The following is an 18768-nucleotide window of genomic DNA, read 5'->3' on the forward strand; positions in this document are numbered from 1 at the left end:
TGTTCAAATCTAGGTAAAGGACGCGAGTTATTTATGTTTTTTTGCATTATTATTTTACTGCTATTTTATTATTCTCCAGCTTACAGTATTGTAAATGGCTTGTCAAGAAAGTGCCTGAAGGGCTATATTAGAATTCGTATTGTTAAAATATAAATGAACTAGCTATAGCAAATGCCCTTCTGTGTAACTAATGGAAAGGTACAAAAGACAAAATTGGAAAAAAAATGCAGTATACAACAGTGGTGCTCAAAGATTTGCTTGTTTCTCTTTGTTGACTGCAAGTCATTTCTAGTTAAATATATTTTTTCCCCTTTGTGCCCAGTGAGCAACATGCCATCTTCCTATTTAAGTAGCAATATTCTTTTGGTGTACTTGTTTTTCTGCTCTCACCAGTGACAAATCCATCTCTTGAATGGAGGCGGGGCTTAAAGACTTAATGCAAAAATGGTACTTGTTCAGTCTGGAGTTGAAGTGGTCAACTAACTGTACAGCTTTCCTCAGACTTGGTCAAGATCAGCTATAGCATTGTGACCTTAGTAGTTTTGTATTTGACCTCAAAGGCTCTAGTTCTCTGATCTCATTGCCCCAAGCAAAGTCTCACTGTTGCCTTTGGAGTAGGATACTTCCTGCCCAACCTTCAATTTGCTACCTGGCTGTTAAATGGAACATATCCATAGTACTCATTACCTGCAGCAATAGATTTCATTATGCTTTCTAGGCAATTCTCTGCCAGAGAGACATACAACCCCAAGAGAAAAAGGTTTGCCATGTGGTACCTGAAAAGTGGTTACAATTTTGTGTGGGATTTTTGTTCTATACCTTTAGTTCTTACTGGCCCAAATATTGCATTGTTGAAACCATCTCGGTCTTCAGCATTGCATGGAAAAGTTGGACATTTGAGGAAATAACCTCGGATTTCCAGGTGCATGAGAAGATTATGGTGTCTGAGCATGTCACTTAGGTTTATGTTTCCGACATGGCGCTTCAACCTCACTGGATAAACTAAAATATAAAGTCTCTGAATTCATGGAATTTGCAATCTAAATTTATTGATGTATGAAACAGGCATGTAGAGGAATCATAGAATAATACAAATTTACAGCGCGGAAGGAGGCCATTTTGGCCCATCGTGTCCCCACCGGCCAACAAAGAGCTATCCAGCCTAATCCCACTTTCCAGCTCTAGGTTACGGCACTTCAAGTGCATATCCAAATACTGATTAAATATGGTGAGGGTTTCTGCCTCGACCACCCTTTCAGGCAGTGAGTTCCAGACCCCCACCACCTTCTGGGTGAAGAAATTTCCCCTCAAATTCCCTCTTAAACCTCCTATCAATTACTTTAAATCTATGCCCCCTGGTTCTTCACCCCTCTGCTAAGGGTCCATCCTTTCCACTCTATCTAGGCCCCTTACAATTTTATACACTTCAATGATGTCTCCTCTCAGCCTCCTCTGTTCCAAAGAAAACAAAATCAGTCTATCCAATCTTTCCTTATAGCCAAAATTCTCCAGTACTGGCAAGAGCCTCATACATCTCCTTTCTACCCTCTCTAGTGCAATCACATCTTTCCTGTAATGTGGTGACCAGAACTGCACGCAGTACTCTAACTGTGGCCTAACTAGTGTTTTACACAGTTCAAGCATAATCTCCCTGCTTTTGTATTCTATGTCTCGGCTAATAAAGACAAGTATTCCGTATGCCTTTTTAACCACCTTATCTACCTGGCCTACTACCTTCAGGGATCTGTGGACATGTACTCCAAGGTCTCTTTGTTCCTCTACACTTCTCAGTGTCCTACCATTTAATGTGTATTCCCTTGCCTTTTTAGCCCTCCCCAAATGCATTTGGCACTGTTTGCCTACCTATCCAGTTCATTGATATCTATCTAGAATCTACAGCTTTCTTCTTCATTTTCAACCACACAGCCAATTTTACGATCATCTGCAAACTTCTTAATCATGCCCCCTATATTCAAGTTTAAATCATTAATATATACTACAAAAAGCAAGGGACCTAGTACTGAGCCCTGCGGAACCCCACTGGAAACAGCCTTCCAGTCACAAAAATACCCATCAACCATTACCCTTTGCTTCCTGCCTCTGAGCCAATTTTGGATCCAACTTGCCACTTTGCCCTGGATCCTTTCATGACCAATCTGCCATGTGGGACCTTATCAAAAGCCTTGCTAAAATCCAGGTACACTACATCAAACGCACCACCCTCATCGACCATCCTTTTTAGCTTCTCAAAAAATTCAATTAAGTTAGTCAGACACGACCTTCCCTTAACAAATCCATGCTGGCTGTCCTTTATTAATCCGTGTCTTTCTAAATGAAGATTTATCCTGTCCCTCAGAATTTTTTCCAATAATTTTCCAACCATCGAGGTTAGGCTGACTGGCCTGTAATTACTCAGTTTATCCCATTCTCCCTTTTTAAATAAAGGTACCACGTTAGCAGTCCTCCGGCACCACACCGATAGCCAGAGAGGATTGAAAAATGATGGTCAGAGCCTCTGCTATTTCCTCTTTTGCATCTTTTAACAACCTGAGATACATTTCATCCGGGCCTGGGGATTTATCCATTTTATCCACTTTCAAAGCTACTAAACCCCAAAATGCTTCCTCTCTTACTATGTATAATTCATCTAATTTTTCAGAGCATTGTTGAGCTTTTATGCTTTGGGTTCTGTCCAAACTCATTTGACTTAACATAATGTTAGGACTGTTCTAATACCTTATTCTAAGTAATAACCTGGATGCACCTTTCTCCTGATTTCACCAGTGCTTTCTTTTACCTTGCAATGCTACTGCTACCATTCTGTAGATGTAAAAACTCTTCACTTCCAACAAGGGTTATTTGAAAGCCAAAGCAGTTATTTTTTTTATGAAGCTCCAATCTGACAATGTCTGTCACAAAACTGAGATAAGCAGCATGGGTTGCAAAGGCTATTTCTCACCCTCAGCTTTGCAAAATCTAAGCGCATCTAAAAGGATGATGTGTTTTTAACTGAATAATGGGTTGGATTCATGTACCATCCAAATTTGTGGTTTCATCATCGTCCTGGGGGGGGGGGGGGGATTATTGAGGTAAAAGTTATGTGGAGAATAACAATGGTAGGCTACCTCCTGGGGTAACGCCCTCCTCGTTCTGCACAGCCTCTGTTCACAGGATTGAAAATGTGATCATTCAGCTCCACAAGGTTTAAACATGCTCTTATTTTATTTTAGCCTTCTCTTCGTAAGGCTCTTGGGGAAGGGAAAGACTAGGGTCCAACTTTTTGAAATCTTCCCTCCTCTCTTATTTATTTGTGTCGGCCCAAGAATATCTGTAATAACAATGGAGAAGGCCTGACTTCATGTAATTCTTAACACACAATATACAAAATTGCATTTACCATTAGATGATGGAGTTGTACTGAGGAGAAGGACATCTTGATTTTAACAGTTGTTCACAACTCCTGGCTGAGGTGGGACAGAAAAATGCAAACAAGTGCTTCAATAATTTTGTGCCATATACTGACTGGATAAAATTATGTCTGTATTTATATATATATATCTGTACATATAAAAGAACAAAGAAAGCCTTACATTTATATAGCACCTCTCATGACCTCATAGCATCCCAAAGTTCTTTACAGCCAATTTTTGAAGTGTAGTCACTGTTGTAATGTAGTAAACACGGCAGCCAATTTGTGCACAGCAAGCCCACAGACAGCAAGGTGATAATGACCAGATAATCTGGGTCTTTTTTGGTGATGTTGAGCGAGGGATAAATATTGGCCCAGGACAATGGGGATAACTCCCCTCTCTTCTTCGAAAGAGTGCTGTGGGATCCACCTTAGAGTGCAGACAGGGCATCGGATTAACATCTCATCTGAAAGATGGCGCCTCCGACAGCGCAGCACTCCCTCAAGTACTGCACTGGAGTGTCAGCCTAGATTTTGTGCTCAAGTCTCTGGAGTTCGACTTGAACCCACAACCTCTGACTCAGTTGGTGGCACACTTGCCTGAGTCATGGATGATACACTTATGTTGCACTCAATCATATTTAGCCATAGATGTTGTAAAAGTAGATAACTAACTGTCTCTTGGTTACTGCTGGTTTCCCTGTTTTGAAATCCTATATTCAATCGGAGCAGATTGAGTGGCTCATATTAAGAGCCTGTCTCTTGTCCTTTCAGAAGCATGTATTATTCACGGATTAAGTATTCAGTGATAGAGTGCAGGCCCAATCCCAGCAGGGACCCAGCAGCATGTAGACTTTAGAATTGCTGGTTAGGTGCAGTCTGTGCAGTATTATCCGCAGCCCTGTGATATAATGAATGGGGACAGTAGATTATAGGACTCACTCCCCATTATAATGGGGAAAAAGAAATGAATCACATTTGAACATTTTTGTTATGTTCTAGATTGCTCAAAATGTTTATCCATAATATTGGCTGTATTTCATAATATTCAACTCCACCCTAGTCTAATTTTGATCATTGCAGTTTTTGCTCAGTCCAGGAATACTTCTATGGATAATGACTAGTTCTAAAAATTAAGCTTCTCAGTTATTTATAATTTAAGCCCTGGCTGTTATTCACAATGGAGTAGAGTTTCCGATTTGGGCGTAAAATGCGCTTGAAATTGCACTGGTTAGGTTACAGTACAAGTTTCCGCGAAAATTAATTTCCATAATCACAAACAAAAAATATTGCTTGGACCAGCGCAGTCGAGCAGCGCAGCAGAATGTAATTGTTTCTTTTTTCTGCTTTCCATTAAAAAGTATTCCTTAATGTGTTTAAGAGTGGTAGCCTGGTGCAGTTTAATGAATACAGCATTTTTAATAAGGACTGAGATGAGGAGAAACTTCTTCACTCAGCGAGTTGTTAACCTCTGGAATTCCCTGCCACAAAGAGTTGTTGATGTCAGTTCATTGGATATATTCAAGAGGGAGTTAGATATGGCCCTTTCGGCTAAGGGGATTAAGGGGTATGGAGAGAAAGCAGGAAAACATAGAAACATAGAAAATAGGTGCAGGAGTAAGCCATTCGGCCCTTTGAGCCTGCACCGCCATTCAATGAGTTCATGGCTGAACATGCAACTTCATTACCCCATTCCTGCTTTCTCGCCATACCCCTTGATCCCCCTAGTAGTAAGGACTACATCTAACTCCTTTTTGAATATATTTAGTGAATTGGCCTCAACAACTTTCTGTGGTAGAGAATTCCACAGGTTCACCACTCTCTGGGTGAAGAAGTTTCTCCTCATCTCGGTCCTAAATGGCTTACCCCTTATCCTTAGACTGTGACCCCTGGTTCTGGACTTCCCCAACATTGGGAACATTCTTCCTGCATCTAACCTGTCTAAACCCATCAGAATTTTAAATGTTCCTATGAGATCCCCTCTCATTCTTCTGAACTCCAGTGAATACAAGCCCTGTTGATCCAGTCTTTCTTGATAGGTCAGTCCCGCCATCCCGGGAATCAGTCTGGTGAACCTTCGCTACACTCCCTCAATAGCAAGAATGTCCTTCCTCAAGTTAGGAGACCAAAACTGTACACAATACTCCAGGTGTGGCCTCACCAAGGCCCTGAACAACTGTAGTAACACCTCTCTGCCCCTATACTCAAATCCCCTCGCTATGAAGGCCAACATGCCATTTGCTTTCTTAACCGCCTGCTGTACCTGCATGCCAATGACTGATGTACCATGACACCCAGGTCTCGTTGCACCTCCCCAAAGGGGTACTGAGGGAATGATCAGCCATGATCTTATTGAATGGTGGTGTAGGCTCGAAGAGCCGAATGGCCTACTCCTGCACCTATTTTCTATGTTTCTATGTTCAGTCGTCCATTCATGAGTAACTTGATTTAACATCACTGAAAATTACCTGAAGACAACTTTACTGGACTAGTTAATAGTTTAATTGGTGTATCCTATTCAGTACCTCAGTAAATTAAATATTTTTTGATATGAATAAACTTTTAAAACATGCCTATGCACCTGAGAAAATGAGCGCAATGTGAAGATTCTTTTCGAACCGGGGGAATCTTGTAATTTTGACCTGGGGTCGTGTCAGTTTTGTGAGCAGGGCCTGATCGGATGCATTAAATTTTGAACCAGCGGAAAAGATCAAGGAATAAGTGGTTTGCGGCATAACTCACTTGCATTTAAAATCGCCTGATCTTTTGCGCTGGTCTGGTCGATTCTGTCTGGATTGTGCTGATGTTACTAATAGAAACAAGCGGAAATTCTGCCCCATTCAATGTTCCCATTGAACATAACATAAGAAATAGGAGCAGGGTAAGCCATACAGCCCCTCGAGCCTGCTCCACCAGTCAACACGATAACCCCTTATTCCCTTATCGTTTAAGAAACTATCTTAAATTTATTCAATGTCCCAGCTTCCATAGCTCTCTGAGGCAGCAAATTCCACAGATCCACAACCCTCTGAGAGAAGAAATTTCTTCCCATCTCAGTTTTAAATGGGCCATCAGTTGAGCTGCGCAGCTGTCTGGAGGTCCCGCGCAGGCTGCTTGCCAGCTTCACAATTGTAAAACCACGCATGTGCGGAAATTTGAAGGGATGTGCACACTCAAAAAAGATATTAGATGGAGCATTGACCCTAATGTGTTCGTATCACAAAATCGATGTGAATTTCAAAGGCCATTTGGCATACCTTAGCTCATCCATCTAAAAAGATAGTCCTCCATTATAGCATCCAACAATTTCCTAAATGATTCCAGGATTTTGGTTCCACTAATACAAAAGCAAAATACTGCAGATGCTAGAATCTGAAATAAAATGGTAATGATTCTGCCATTCGCACCCCATCTAGACTCATCTTTTGTTTCCTAACTTGTGCCATTATCATCTCATTTTTGCCCAGCATTCCTTTTGTCTCTTAAATCACTCCTGTCTTCCACCCTATCACAGACCCCCCCTTTTGTTCTTCCCTTCCCCTTTCACTGCCTCTGTACTTCCTTAAGAATCTGTTACATCTCAAACTTTTCCACTTCTGACAAAAAGGATCACAGACCTGAAACATTAACTCTGTTTCTCTCCACAGATGCTGCCTAACCTGCTGAGATTTCCAGCATTTTCTGTTTTTATTTCTGGTTCCACTACCCTACCCAAAAGTCCATTCCATGTTCGAATCACTCTGTGTGAAATACTTCTTGACATTAGTCCTACATTTGCCTTTTACTTTTTTGCACTTGTGTCCCTTTCTCCTACAGTCATTGTTAGTTTGAAGTAATGTTCCAGATCTATCTTGTCTATACTATTATCCTATATACCTCCTTTCTAGGATGAACTTCTACTGCTTATACAGTAAAGAATACACTGTCATCGCCCCAATCCTGTTCTCAATCTTCCTTGCTGCCATGATCCACATCACAGTCAACAAGCTCCCCGCTGGAATGGAACTAAACTACAGAACCAGTGGGAAGCTGTTCAACCTTCGCCGTCTCCAGGCCAGTTCCAAGACCACTCCAACCTCTGTCGGCGAGCTACAGTACGCTGACAACACCTGTGTCTGCGCACATATAGAGACTGAACTCCAGGACATAGTCGACGTATTTACTGAGGCGTGTGAAAGCACGGGCCTTACGCTAAACATCAGCAAGATTTAAAATAGCCCTAAAATCCAGTGCTACTTATCGCGATCATTCCTTTCAATGGTGATATTTGGCATTATTTCTGGATGTGCATCATCCTGGGTGGGCACGACTGCAAACCCCCAAAACATTAACAATAATTTATTTTGCAGAGATTAAGCATGCTGCTGCGATTCAGTGTCATTAAGTTACACAAAGGTGTATATATTCATCATCATAGGCAGTCCCTCGGAATCGAGGAAGACTTGCTTCCACTCTTAACATGAGTTCTTAGGTGGCTGTACAGTCCAATACAAGAACCACAGTCTCTGTCACAGGTGGGGCAGACATCCACCAGCCTGTCGTTACCGCACAGCACTGTCCCCCAGTCATCAAGATCCACGGCGTGGCCCTGGACAACGTGGACCACTTCCCATATCTCTGAAGCCTTCTATCAACAAGAACAGGCATTGATGACGAGATCCAACACCGCCTCCAGTGCGCCAGTGCAGTCTTCGGCCGCCTGAGGAAAAGTGTTTGAAGACCAGGACTTCAAAACTGCCACCATTCTCATGGTCTACAAGGCTGTAGTAATACCCGCCCTGCTGTATGGCTCAGAAACATGAACCACGTATAGTAGACACCTCAAGTTGCTGGAGAAATACCACCAACAATGTCTCCGCAAAATCCTACAAATCCCCTGGGAGGACAGACACACCAACATTAGCATCCTCGACTAGGCCAACATCCCCAGAATTGAAGCACTGACCCCACTTGATCAGCTCTGCTGGGCAGGCCACATAGTTCGCATGCCAGACACGAGACTCCCAAAGCAAGCACTCTACTCGGAACTCCTTCACGGTAAACGAGCCAAAGGTGGGCAGCGGAAACGTTACAAGGACATCCACAAAGCCTCCCTGATAAAGTACAACAACCCCACTGACACCTGGGAGACCCTGGCCAAAGACCGCCCTAAGTGGAGGAAGCACATCCGGGAGGGCGCTGAGCACCTCGAGTCTCGTCGCCGAGAGCGTGCAGAAATCAAGCGCAGGCAGCGGAAAGAGCATGCAGCAAACCAGTCCCACCCACCCCTTCCCTCAACGACTATCTGCCCCACCTGTGACAGAAACTATGGTTCCCGTATTGAACTGTACAGCCACCTAAGAACTCATGTTAAGAGTGGAAGCAAGTCTTCCTCGATTCTGAGGGACTGCCTATGATGATGAATATATACATCTTTGTGTAACTTGATGACACTGAATCGCAGCAGCATGCTTAATCTCTGCAAAATAAATTCTTGTTAATGTTTTGGGAGTTTACAGTCGTGCCCTACCCAGGATGATACACATCCAGAAATAATGCCAAATATCACCATTGAAAGGAATGATCTCGATAAGTAGCACTGGATTTTAGGGCTATTTGAAATCTTTCACAGCCCAGTTCTTGTCTCGTCATCTGATTTGTATCAGCCACAATCCCACTTCAGCTCTTCTTTAGTGAGTATTGACACAAAAATGTTAAACATGTAACCTGAAACAGGGAGAGTGTTGACTTTGTTGAAGGGTTACAAGTTCAGGTTGACTGATTTTCTAAGTTCAGCCCTTACAAGAACACGTCTTCAAACAATTTCTAGAACGAAACATATCCCGACGTGGAATTGAAGCAGGTTTTATAATGCCTCAAGTCTGATTTACTTATCATATTCTGTTGCATAACGCAGCAATTTTGCAGAGGATTATCCATAAGCAGGAGCGTACTACTGGGCAGTATCGTGTTTGAGATGGTGACACAAATCATGACCTCGACTATGAAATGTGGGTGTATCCTTAAAAAAGGACACCCTAACTGGAGGTGTACATTCATGTTTTTTTTCAAATGTGTAAATAATCCCCAGCTTTTGAAGTATTTTCTACTTACTGCGCATAATTGTAAAATTTGTAAACTCTGTATTGGTGTAAGACACCTCATGAATTGCTGGGAGGAAGCAGCGTCCTCAAGGCAGACATTTTATCTAAAGTTTTTTCAAAGACATCGTGAACAGGGCAGTGAATTGTCTACAGTACTCCCCATTTGCAATAACACTGAAATATCGTAGGAGGGGCTACATAACATGATAAGTGTAGAGGAACAGAGGGACCTTGGAATATATGTCCACAGATCCCTGAAGGTAGCAGGACCGGTAGATAAAGTGGTTAAGAAGGCATACAGGGTACTTTCCTTTATTAGCCGAGGCATAGAATATAAGAGCAGGGAGGTTATGCTTGGACTGTATAAAACACTAGTTAGGCCACAGCTAGAGTACTGCGTGCAGTTCTGGTCACCACATTACAGAAAAGATGTGAATGCACTTGAGAGGATACAGAGCAGATTTACGAGGATGTTGCCAAGACTAGAGAATTTTAGTTATGAGGAAAGATTGGACAGACTGGGATTGTTTTTCTTGGAACAGAGGAGGCTGAGGGGAGATTTAATTGAGATGTATAAAATTATGAGGGGCCTAGATAGAGTGGATGGGAAGGACCTATTTCCCCTTAGCAGAGGTGTCAATAACTAAGGGGCATAGATTTAAAGTAGTTGATGCAAGGAGTAGAGGGGAGATGAGGAACTATTTCTTCACCCAGAGGATGGTGGGGATCTGGAACTCACTGCCTGAAAGAGTGGTAAAGGCAGAAATCCTCATCACATTTAACTGGATGTGCACCTGAAGTGCCGTAACCTACAGGGCTACAGACCTAGTGCTGGAAGGTGGGATAAGGCTGGATAGCTCTTTTTTGACTGGCACGAACATAATGGGCTGAATGGCATCCTGTGTCATAATTTTCTGATTCTATGAACTCTACCATCACCCCATTTTTGGGGCTGGCTACAAGGAATCATGAGCTACTGCCCAGGCAGGATATCCCTGTCTGATTTTTTTTTTTCCCCTCCCTCTTGCATGAAGCTGACATAAAGCTCCACCTGGTGCATACCTTCCTGACGTGGCTACAATTGAGCACCAAGTAGAGTGGACGATCAGATGTGTCACCCCCAATCCAAGAGTCAGTAACTAATACCTCAAGTGTTTCCTGATAATATGTGCAGGTGAAATTTGTGAGCCTGGCTTGATTTTTGGCAACAAAGAATTTATCTATACTCTGCAGCAACAGGCAGCAGGCTCCAGCAAGTGAACCGTGTGATTCGAGCTGAAGTGCGATTGGAATATACGAGCTGACCAACTGTGCTACTGGGTTTTGGTGTGCTGCATGTTGGAGGAGGTTATGCTATGTATATTATGTCACTGTTGTAAGCTAATAATGAGATATGGAAATGATATTGATAAGTTTAAGGTGAAGCATGTCATCCTGCCACACCAGGAGAGTAAAATAATATTTTTCAGCTTGTGCCCTGAAGCTGGAAGTCAACTGATTTTGAAGATATCCACTTGTCAAACTGCTGTCCTCTTGTTTTTTGTAAATAGAAAATGCTTGGAATTTGGACAATAAGAACATGACAGAATGCTTTTATTAAGCACGAGATAAAAATCAATGTTTAGGCAGTAGCATTCCTTCATTTGTGGTGCTTAGGGGAAGCTCAGAGAGATCAAGTATATTCATTGGATTCCCCCAATAATTACAGGCCTGTTTAGGCCTTAGGAAGAGAGTTATGTGGCATATTATTCTACCAGTGCCAGGGGGCTCAAACTATTCAGGTCAATGAATAGTTCTTAACCCTTGTAACACGTTTTTATTATTGCGTTCAGCCGGCAGTCTAGAGAGTAAACTTATTGTTCCTTGACGAAGATGGTTAGGCAATTATAAGGAGCATTCTGTGCAGGTGTGGAAGAGTGCAGCAACAGACATTGCTTTGGCTTGAAGCACGGATTCTCTTCCGTGACGTGTATAAAGATGTACTACAGGTACACATTTGAATTGGTAGCTGTTTAAAGTCACAGAGACCTGAATTATACCGCATTTTCCACTGCTGTCTGTGGCCAAGGAAAATTGAACTCTGCGGATGTGTACTTGCTGAGCATACTTGACACCAATACAAACTGAGGAGCAGAGCTGACCTATAATACTGAAAATTAAAAGCTAGGAACCTCTCCATAGTTTCTATCAACATTGCCAACAGGTTTTCAGTAAAGCATGATGTTTGAAGTGGATTGTTTTGCGCTATAAAGTGTCAGCTGTGGCTCAGTGGGTAGCGCACTCGCCTCTGAGTCCGAAAGTTGTGGGTTCAAGTCCCACTCCAGGGACTTGAACACAAAGAATCTAGGCTAACCTTCAAGTACTGCACTGTCGGAGGTGCCGTCTTTCAGATGAGACGATAAACCATCTGCTCCTTCAAGTGGACGTAAAAGATTCCATGGCACTATTTCGAAGAAGAGCATGGGATTTATCGCCGATGTCCTGGCCAATATTTATCCCTCAATCAACATAACAAAAAAATAGATTATCTGGTCATTATCACATTGCTGTTTGTGGGAGTTTGCTGTGCACAAATTGGCTGCAGCATTTCCCACATTACAACAGTGACTACATTCCAAAAAGTACTTAATTGGCTGTAAAGTACTTTGAGATGTCCGGTGGCCACGAAAGGCGCTGTACAAATCCAAGTCTTTCTTTTCTATATCTGCTATATAAATGCGTAGAGCTATTTCTTCTGGAGAGCATTTGATCGTGAAGGTGAAGTACTGTTTGTGGCAGGGCTACCACTATCGAAGTGGTAGTGGCTACAATTTCAACTGATCAATTGATAGCACTAAAGACGAATTTTGGCTCAACTGTGCTATTTTTTCCCCCGATATGGTGTTGGTACCATCAATCTAAATTGCACCTAATGATAACATTGATAATGATAACACTGATCTTATTGTAGGTTATTTTACAATAAAATGGGGAAACTGAGGGGGAAAGGAAGGCTAAGTGTCAGCATGGCTCCATTCCAGGCTGTAAACACATGACACCTCAGTGCGTCACTGAGGGCGTGCAACATTGTTGCAGATGGTCTTTTCGATAGGACGTTAAACCAAGGCGCCTATCTGCTAGTCTTACGCATTTTGCTGGACAGTAAGATCCCATGGCACTATTCAAAGAGGAGCAGGAAGAATCACATTCTCCAAACCATCGTTTCTCCCCTCAACCAACACCACCAAACACCGATTAACTGGTCATCAATCTCATGTAGGGACTGGCTTTGTGCAAAATGGCCACTATGTTTGCCCAGAAAACAGTCACTGCTCTTCAAAGTAATTCATTGTATGGACAGAACTTTAGGATATTTCTTAGTGATCATAGAATGATACAGCACAGAAGGAGGTCATTCAGTCAATCATGCCTATACTGGCTGTTTGGTAGAGCTATCCAATTAATCCCACTCCTATGCTCTTTCCCTATAGGCCTCTAATTTTTTTCCCGACAAGTATTTATCCAATTCTTTTGAATGTTTCAGTGATTCGAGAAGGTTCAAGTATTTCCTCAAGCCAGGATTAAACTGAGGCTTAAAACAATGTGATCTTATTAAGTTGCTTCCCCCACTTCAAGAAGCCAATGTACCCTTATTAGGTTTTGAGCATATTGTGTCTTTAAAGTAAGGCAGCATCTGTTTAGTTAATTATTTACTGACAGAAAAAGTGAGAAATTTTATAGGTTTATGGGTTCTGTTTACAATGGTTGTTGGAAAGAAAGTAGAATATAAACAAGTGAGACATCAAAATACTTTCAGATCTAAGCAGATGAACAAATCTTACATATGTACAGATTATAGCATTGTATGCATTGGAACATATACAATATTTGATGATGCAATATTTTTTGCATCTGTTTTCATTTTTTTTGTATATTCTCTTTCTGCCTCCACAGCATTATCTCAGGAGTCCCCCAAGCATCTAACCTTGGTCCTTCCTCGTCATCTAGAAGCTGCCCCATGGCGACATCATCTACAGGCATGGGGTCAGCTTCCGCGCGTACACTGACAATACCCTTCACCACCTCTCTTGATTTATTAGCAGTGGACGGTAAAACCAATCTACGATTCGTTATATAAAAACAGATCAGCAGTGCCTCATGTTTGAGACCATTAGCAGAACATGAACAATTGAAACCAAGTAAACTTAAAACAGAAATGTAATTTCATTCGCCTTCATGCGTATTATTCTGGCCAGATCAAGTAACTTCAGGATGTGTGCTCCCGTCTACAAATAACGGTACAGCTTCTGAAATGCGCAAAGTTCTAATGATTTTTGTAGGTACTTTAATCGCTGATGCCTTTGTCTCTGTGACCACGCAACTCTAGTTTAACTTGGAGCAGTTGTTCACAGAAATCCACAGTGCATAAAAAGTAAACATCACACAGATGTAGGGGTGTTGTGAAGTGATGTGTAAATCGGCAAGTATAGGGGCTTAACAAGGTGCGAAGAATTTATTGAACCGCCTGAAATAGCTGAAATAATATAAGTGTTGATTTTGTAATCGACCCCTATGGTACTGGTAAATGATTAGCAGTATTTGTCCGATGTAAGCGGTTGTCTTTGATCAGGATGGTCAGTGTAAGACTGTGGGGCCGAAATTTAGTCCCGCCGAAAAGCTGGCATCCTACCTTTTTTAAACAGTTTTTACTGCCGTTTCGGAAGAGGTCCCCTCTTTGAGAAATTGACAACTTTCAATCGGCCAAAAAGTTGGTCATAAAGGAGGCGGCAGAGCGGTGGTGACGTCATTGCGCGTCTGCATCACCATGTATCTCACCTCCGTTAAAGGGGAGAGAATTGGCCATCAGTTGCGATCGTACACTGGACCACCAGAGAGAGTTTCGGCCGGACCAGCAGTTTGGCACCTGTTGGCGGCTCGGCCGAACTCGGGGGCACAATAGTCCGGCCAACATGGAAGTCGACCGGCAAAAAAAATAAAATGGCGGCCACGGCATTGGGCCCTCGCCTTTAATGGCCATCGCACAGCCAAAGCAGAGAGAGAGCATACAAGGTGCACCGAAAGAAAAAGCTGTTGGGGGCACCACTCGGCAGCAATAAGATTTTGCTTGCTAAATTTTGCGGGAGGTGGGGGGTCCCAGCGGTGCACACACTGATGATGCACGCACGGCTGGTCGGCAGCGGCGGGGCGGAAGTGGGGACCGTCAGATACCCCCCCCGAGCTGAATTTAGCTTGCGCTGGCTATTCGACCAGAAATTAGCGGGCACTCTACTCCGCCGCATGGCCGCCGCAAACAGGCAGTAACTGGCCTTATTGGGGAGCTGAATTTCGGCCCCGGTAACCTCCTTCTTTGGCTCAGTGTTCATTTTGTTCTGATTACATCTCCATAAGGGCCTTGGAATGTTTTTCTATGTTAAAGGCACCATATAAATACAAGTTACTGTTGTAGATAGAAGTACACATCGCATTCAAGATTTTTCAGATGTTACATGTCTTTGGCTTTCTCTGTGACAGTCCAGTTGGTAAAAAAAATGATGATCCATTACTGATCTTTTCGAGAACCGATCTGAAATGAACTCATGGATAATTACCTTTCTCGGTTCACGGGCTTTGAAAAACCTTAACATTGTAGAGTCTGAAGGGTTAGAATCTAGGCAGAGTAAATTTTGGGAAGGGGGAGGAAATTCCCAGATGGCGTACAGCCAAGTGTTAGGCATAAGTTCACATCTACGATTTCCCACATGGAGAGTTAGTATCTCGCTTATGGCACTGGGGAAGAGATAAAGTAATTCCCTGAACAGTGAAGAAGGAAGATTGATGGGTGACTCACCATGGGTCCCTCCCCTCCCCTGCACTGCCTACCACTTGCTTACAGTGCATTGACAGAGGACTGGGACTACGTCATCTCCTAGTCCTCTCAGCCGGGGAATACAGTGTGACACAAGGGACTTAAATGAGTGTATGTTATAAATATGAAATGACTTTAATTGCTGCATACACTGTTACACAGCGTAAAGTTTTCATGCACATCTGTGAGCAAGGTTTTAAAATGATTATGACTCTATCATTGATTAACTTAAGATTTGTTAAGCAACAAGATTGCATTAATGCATTTTATTGGCTTGGCAGATCGTTCCATTACATTGCAGAAAGTGTTGTGCACTTCATTTAAAGTGTCGGCTGTGACTCAGTGGGCAGCACGCTCGCTCGCCTCCGAGACAGAGGGTTGTAGGTTCACGTCCCTCTCCAGAGACTTGAGCCCATAATCCAGGCTGACACTCCAGCGCAGTACTGAGGGAGTGCTGCACTGTCAGATGAGACGTTAAACCGAGGCCCCATCCGCCCCCTCAGGTGGACATAAAAAATCTCACGCCACTATTCGAAGAAGAGCAGGGGAGTTCTTCCAATATCCCTCAACCAACATCCATTTCATTAATGTTTGTGGGAGCTTGCTGTGCGCAAATTGGCTGCCAGGTTTCCTACATTACAACAGTGACTACACTTCAAAAGTGCTTCATTGGTTGCAAAGTGCATTGGGATGTCCTGAGGATGTGAAAGGCGCTATATAAATGCAAGTCTTCATTAAAGAGAGAGAATGGCTTTTCAAAAGCACATTATCAAAGTACTGTTGCTTTTGTTGTATGAAGTCACATTTCCCAGAAATAAATAAAAATGCTTGCATAGATTTTTCTTTGCAATTTATATAATTTGTTTTATTATTCTGAATTGTTCTTCAAACTAAAAATCCTAACACATTTTGAATTTTATTTTTTCTCTCTCTCCCTCCTTACAAATCCCTTCAACAGCGACTGCATTTGCCTCCAGACTTGTCAGACACAGTGAGCCGATCAAGCAAACAGGACCTGGCAGAATCAGCCAAACTGCTGAGCTCAGGATGTGGTGGTGTAGCCAGAGGCAAGAAGCACCTGGACTTTTAGTGACTTTTATTTAACCATTTCACTCTGAATTCTCATCATATGTAAAGTGTGATTATGAATCATTGGTGTACACATAAAAGCAATAAATATTTGTGTCTGTTTAACTAATGACTAAGAGCGTGAATCATTCACCAAAAATAGAAACAGAAAGCTGGACTGCCTTTTGGAATCCGTTTTTTGTGTTGCCTTATAATTGGCATATATGCTCTGTGATCATGGGTCGACGATATAATGGATTTTGTAAACCTGTTTGGATGCCATTTATCTACAAAAACAAATCAAAATTAGGCCATAAGAATGTTTATTTCTGGTCAGAGGATTGGAGAACATAACCGAAGCATCAATGTGACATTTGTTGAATTATTTTTTGCAGGAATATTCATTGTTTCTCCCTCCCTCTCTGCATTTTGAAGATACACGATTCTCGCTTTTACCCGCGTAGCAATGTAATTCATTCTATGTGAGAGAGGGTTCTGTGAGATGTGACAAAGCACGATTTTGTTTCAAGTTCTTCTTCAGAAAAATATGCATTTTTAACAAGATTTTTTCAAGTTGTTTAGAAATGTGTTTATAATGCTGAGTTAGAAAAAATTAAATGTGCAATAAATTGGATCCATCTTGAGCACTTGTATAATCCATACAAACCTTCTGTCTACTATTACATTACAAAAAAACAAATTGAATTCAAAGTAACAACAACTTGCATTTATATAGCACTTTTACTGAAACAGCAGCCCATAATTCTGAGCTCTAGAGCCCAATGTGTTTTGTTTTCAGTTTTTAAGTTCATGCAAATGGCCAAAGGGATTGCGAGAAAAAGAACTAGGTTTAGAGACATAAATGGTGTTTTACGTCATTTTTTTAGCCATGGTCATACCTACCTAGCTCAGTACATTGGTAACTGAATTGAGAAACTTGAACCCATGTCTCTTACTATCGTTTGTTTCTTAAGCTCAGCAGATAAGTTGGTTGAACCTTTGATATTGATGAACAGTTGCAAATAGTTGCCACATAACTAGTTTGGTACCCTTTGAATTACAACCTAGGTAAGATGACAAACTCTGATACATCACTTGTAAATTATTGCACCAATCTCCAATAATCTGATTGTTGTTCTTTCATTACCACGGTTTGATCAGCCATGATCTTATTGAATGGTGGTGCAGGTTCGAAGTGCCGAATGGCCTACTCCTGCACCTAATTTTTTCTATGTTTAACGTAGTAAAACGTCCCACAGCATTTCACAGGAGCGGTTATCAACAAAAAATTGACACCAAACCAAGGAGATCTTAAGACAGGTGACCAAAAGCTTGATCAAACAGGTAGGTTTTAAGAAGCGTCTTAAAGGAGGAGAGAGAGGCCGAGAGGTTTAGGGAGGGAATACCAGAGTTTAGAGCTCAGGCAGCTGAAGGCCTGGCTGCTAATGGTGGAGCAAGAAAATTCGAGGATGTGCAAGAGGCCAGAATTGGAGAAGTGCAGAGATCTCAGCGGCTTGTAGGACTGGAGGAGGTTACAGCGATAGGGAGAGACGAGACCATGGAGGGATTAAACCAATTAACTGCCTTTTTAAGAACACTAATGGCAGGAAGGCTTTTATTTTTTTTTTAAAACACCTAAAATATTGTGATTCCGCTAATGAGAAGACAAACGGTAGGAAACACTTGTGGGGATGAACTTGAAGATGAAGCCAACAGACAAGAGAATGAAATGAGGAATGACAGGTACACTGATTTGAGAGCAGCCGATCGGGACAGAAAGGGGAAATGTGCGATAAGATAATGTGATACGTTCTCCAATCAACAGGGAGAGCACAGAGATTAGCAAAGCGTAAAGTATGAATGGCAGTGAGAGTCTTTGGTACACCAAATAAATTGTAAGTATTTGTTTGCATTGGGACAGCATGGCATCCACTGTACTTTGTGGCATTACCATGTTTCATCCATTGATTTTTCCCGCTACTTTTTAGCTTCATGCTATTTTTGTGATGTTACGTAATACACTTGTAGAGAGAAATAATATTGAATGTGACATCTGTCTATCAGGGCTGAGTTTGGGAGCAGATTTTAGCATTTATTTGTTAAGAATGGTTGATAATTAAGCTTATCCTATGGTAGTTTAGTGGGTTAGCCTTCAGAGGCCTGGACTAATAATGAATGTGTTCAAATCCCACCATGGCAATTTGAGAATTTGAATTCATTTCCTACATGGCAACAGTGACTACACTTCAAATAGTACTTAATTGGCTGTAAAGCGCTTTGGGACGTCCGGTGGTCTTTTCTTTTTCTTTCTTAAATCATTTTTTTAAACTGGTATTAATATAACAATGAACATAAGAAATAGG

General features: G+C 42.0%; 1 protein-coding gene across 4 annotated transcripts in view; it reads left to right on the top strand.

Annotated features, from left to right (window-relative positions):
* The window catches only part of elp4 (elongator acetyltransferase complex subunit 4), a 280802-nt gene extending 264271 nt beyond the window's left edge, over positions 1 to 16531 (top strand). For 2 of the 4 annotated variants that reach the window (XM_070899520.1, XM_070899522.1), the window contains one exon: positions 16296 to 16531. In XM_070899520.1, the coding sequence (XP_070755621.1) occupies positions 16296 to 16427 (132 nt within the window). In that variant the 3' untranslated portion in view covers positions 16428 to 16531. Of the gene's footprint in view, positions 1 to 7296; positions 7343 to 13425; positions 13581 to 16295 lie in introns of those variants that run through there. The other 2 variants (XR_011596605.1, XM_070899521.1) reach the window with 2 other exon arrangements.
* Positions 16532 to 18768: the final 2237 nt, after the last annotated feature.

This window comes from Pristiophorus japonicus, chromosome 14 (assembly GCF_044704955.1).
Source record: "Pristiophorus japonicus isolate sPriJap1 chromosome 14, sPriJap1.hap1, whole genome shotgun sequence".
Classification (NCBI taxonomy): Eukaryota; Metazoa; Chordata; class Chondrichthyes; family Pristiophoridae; genus Pristiophorus; species Pristiophorus japonicus.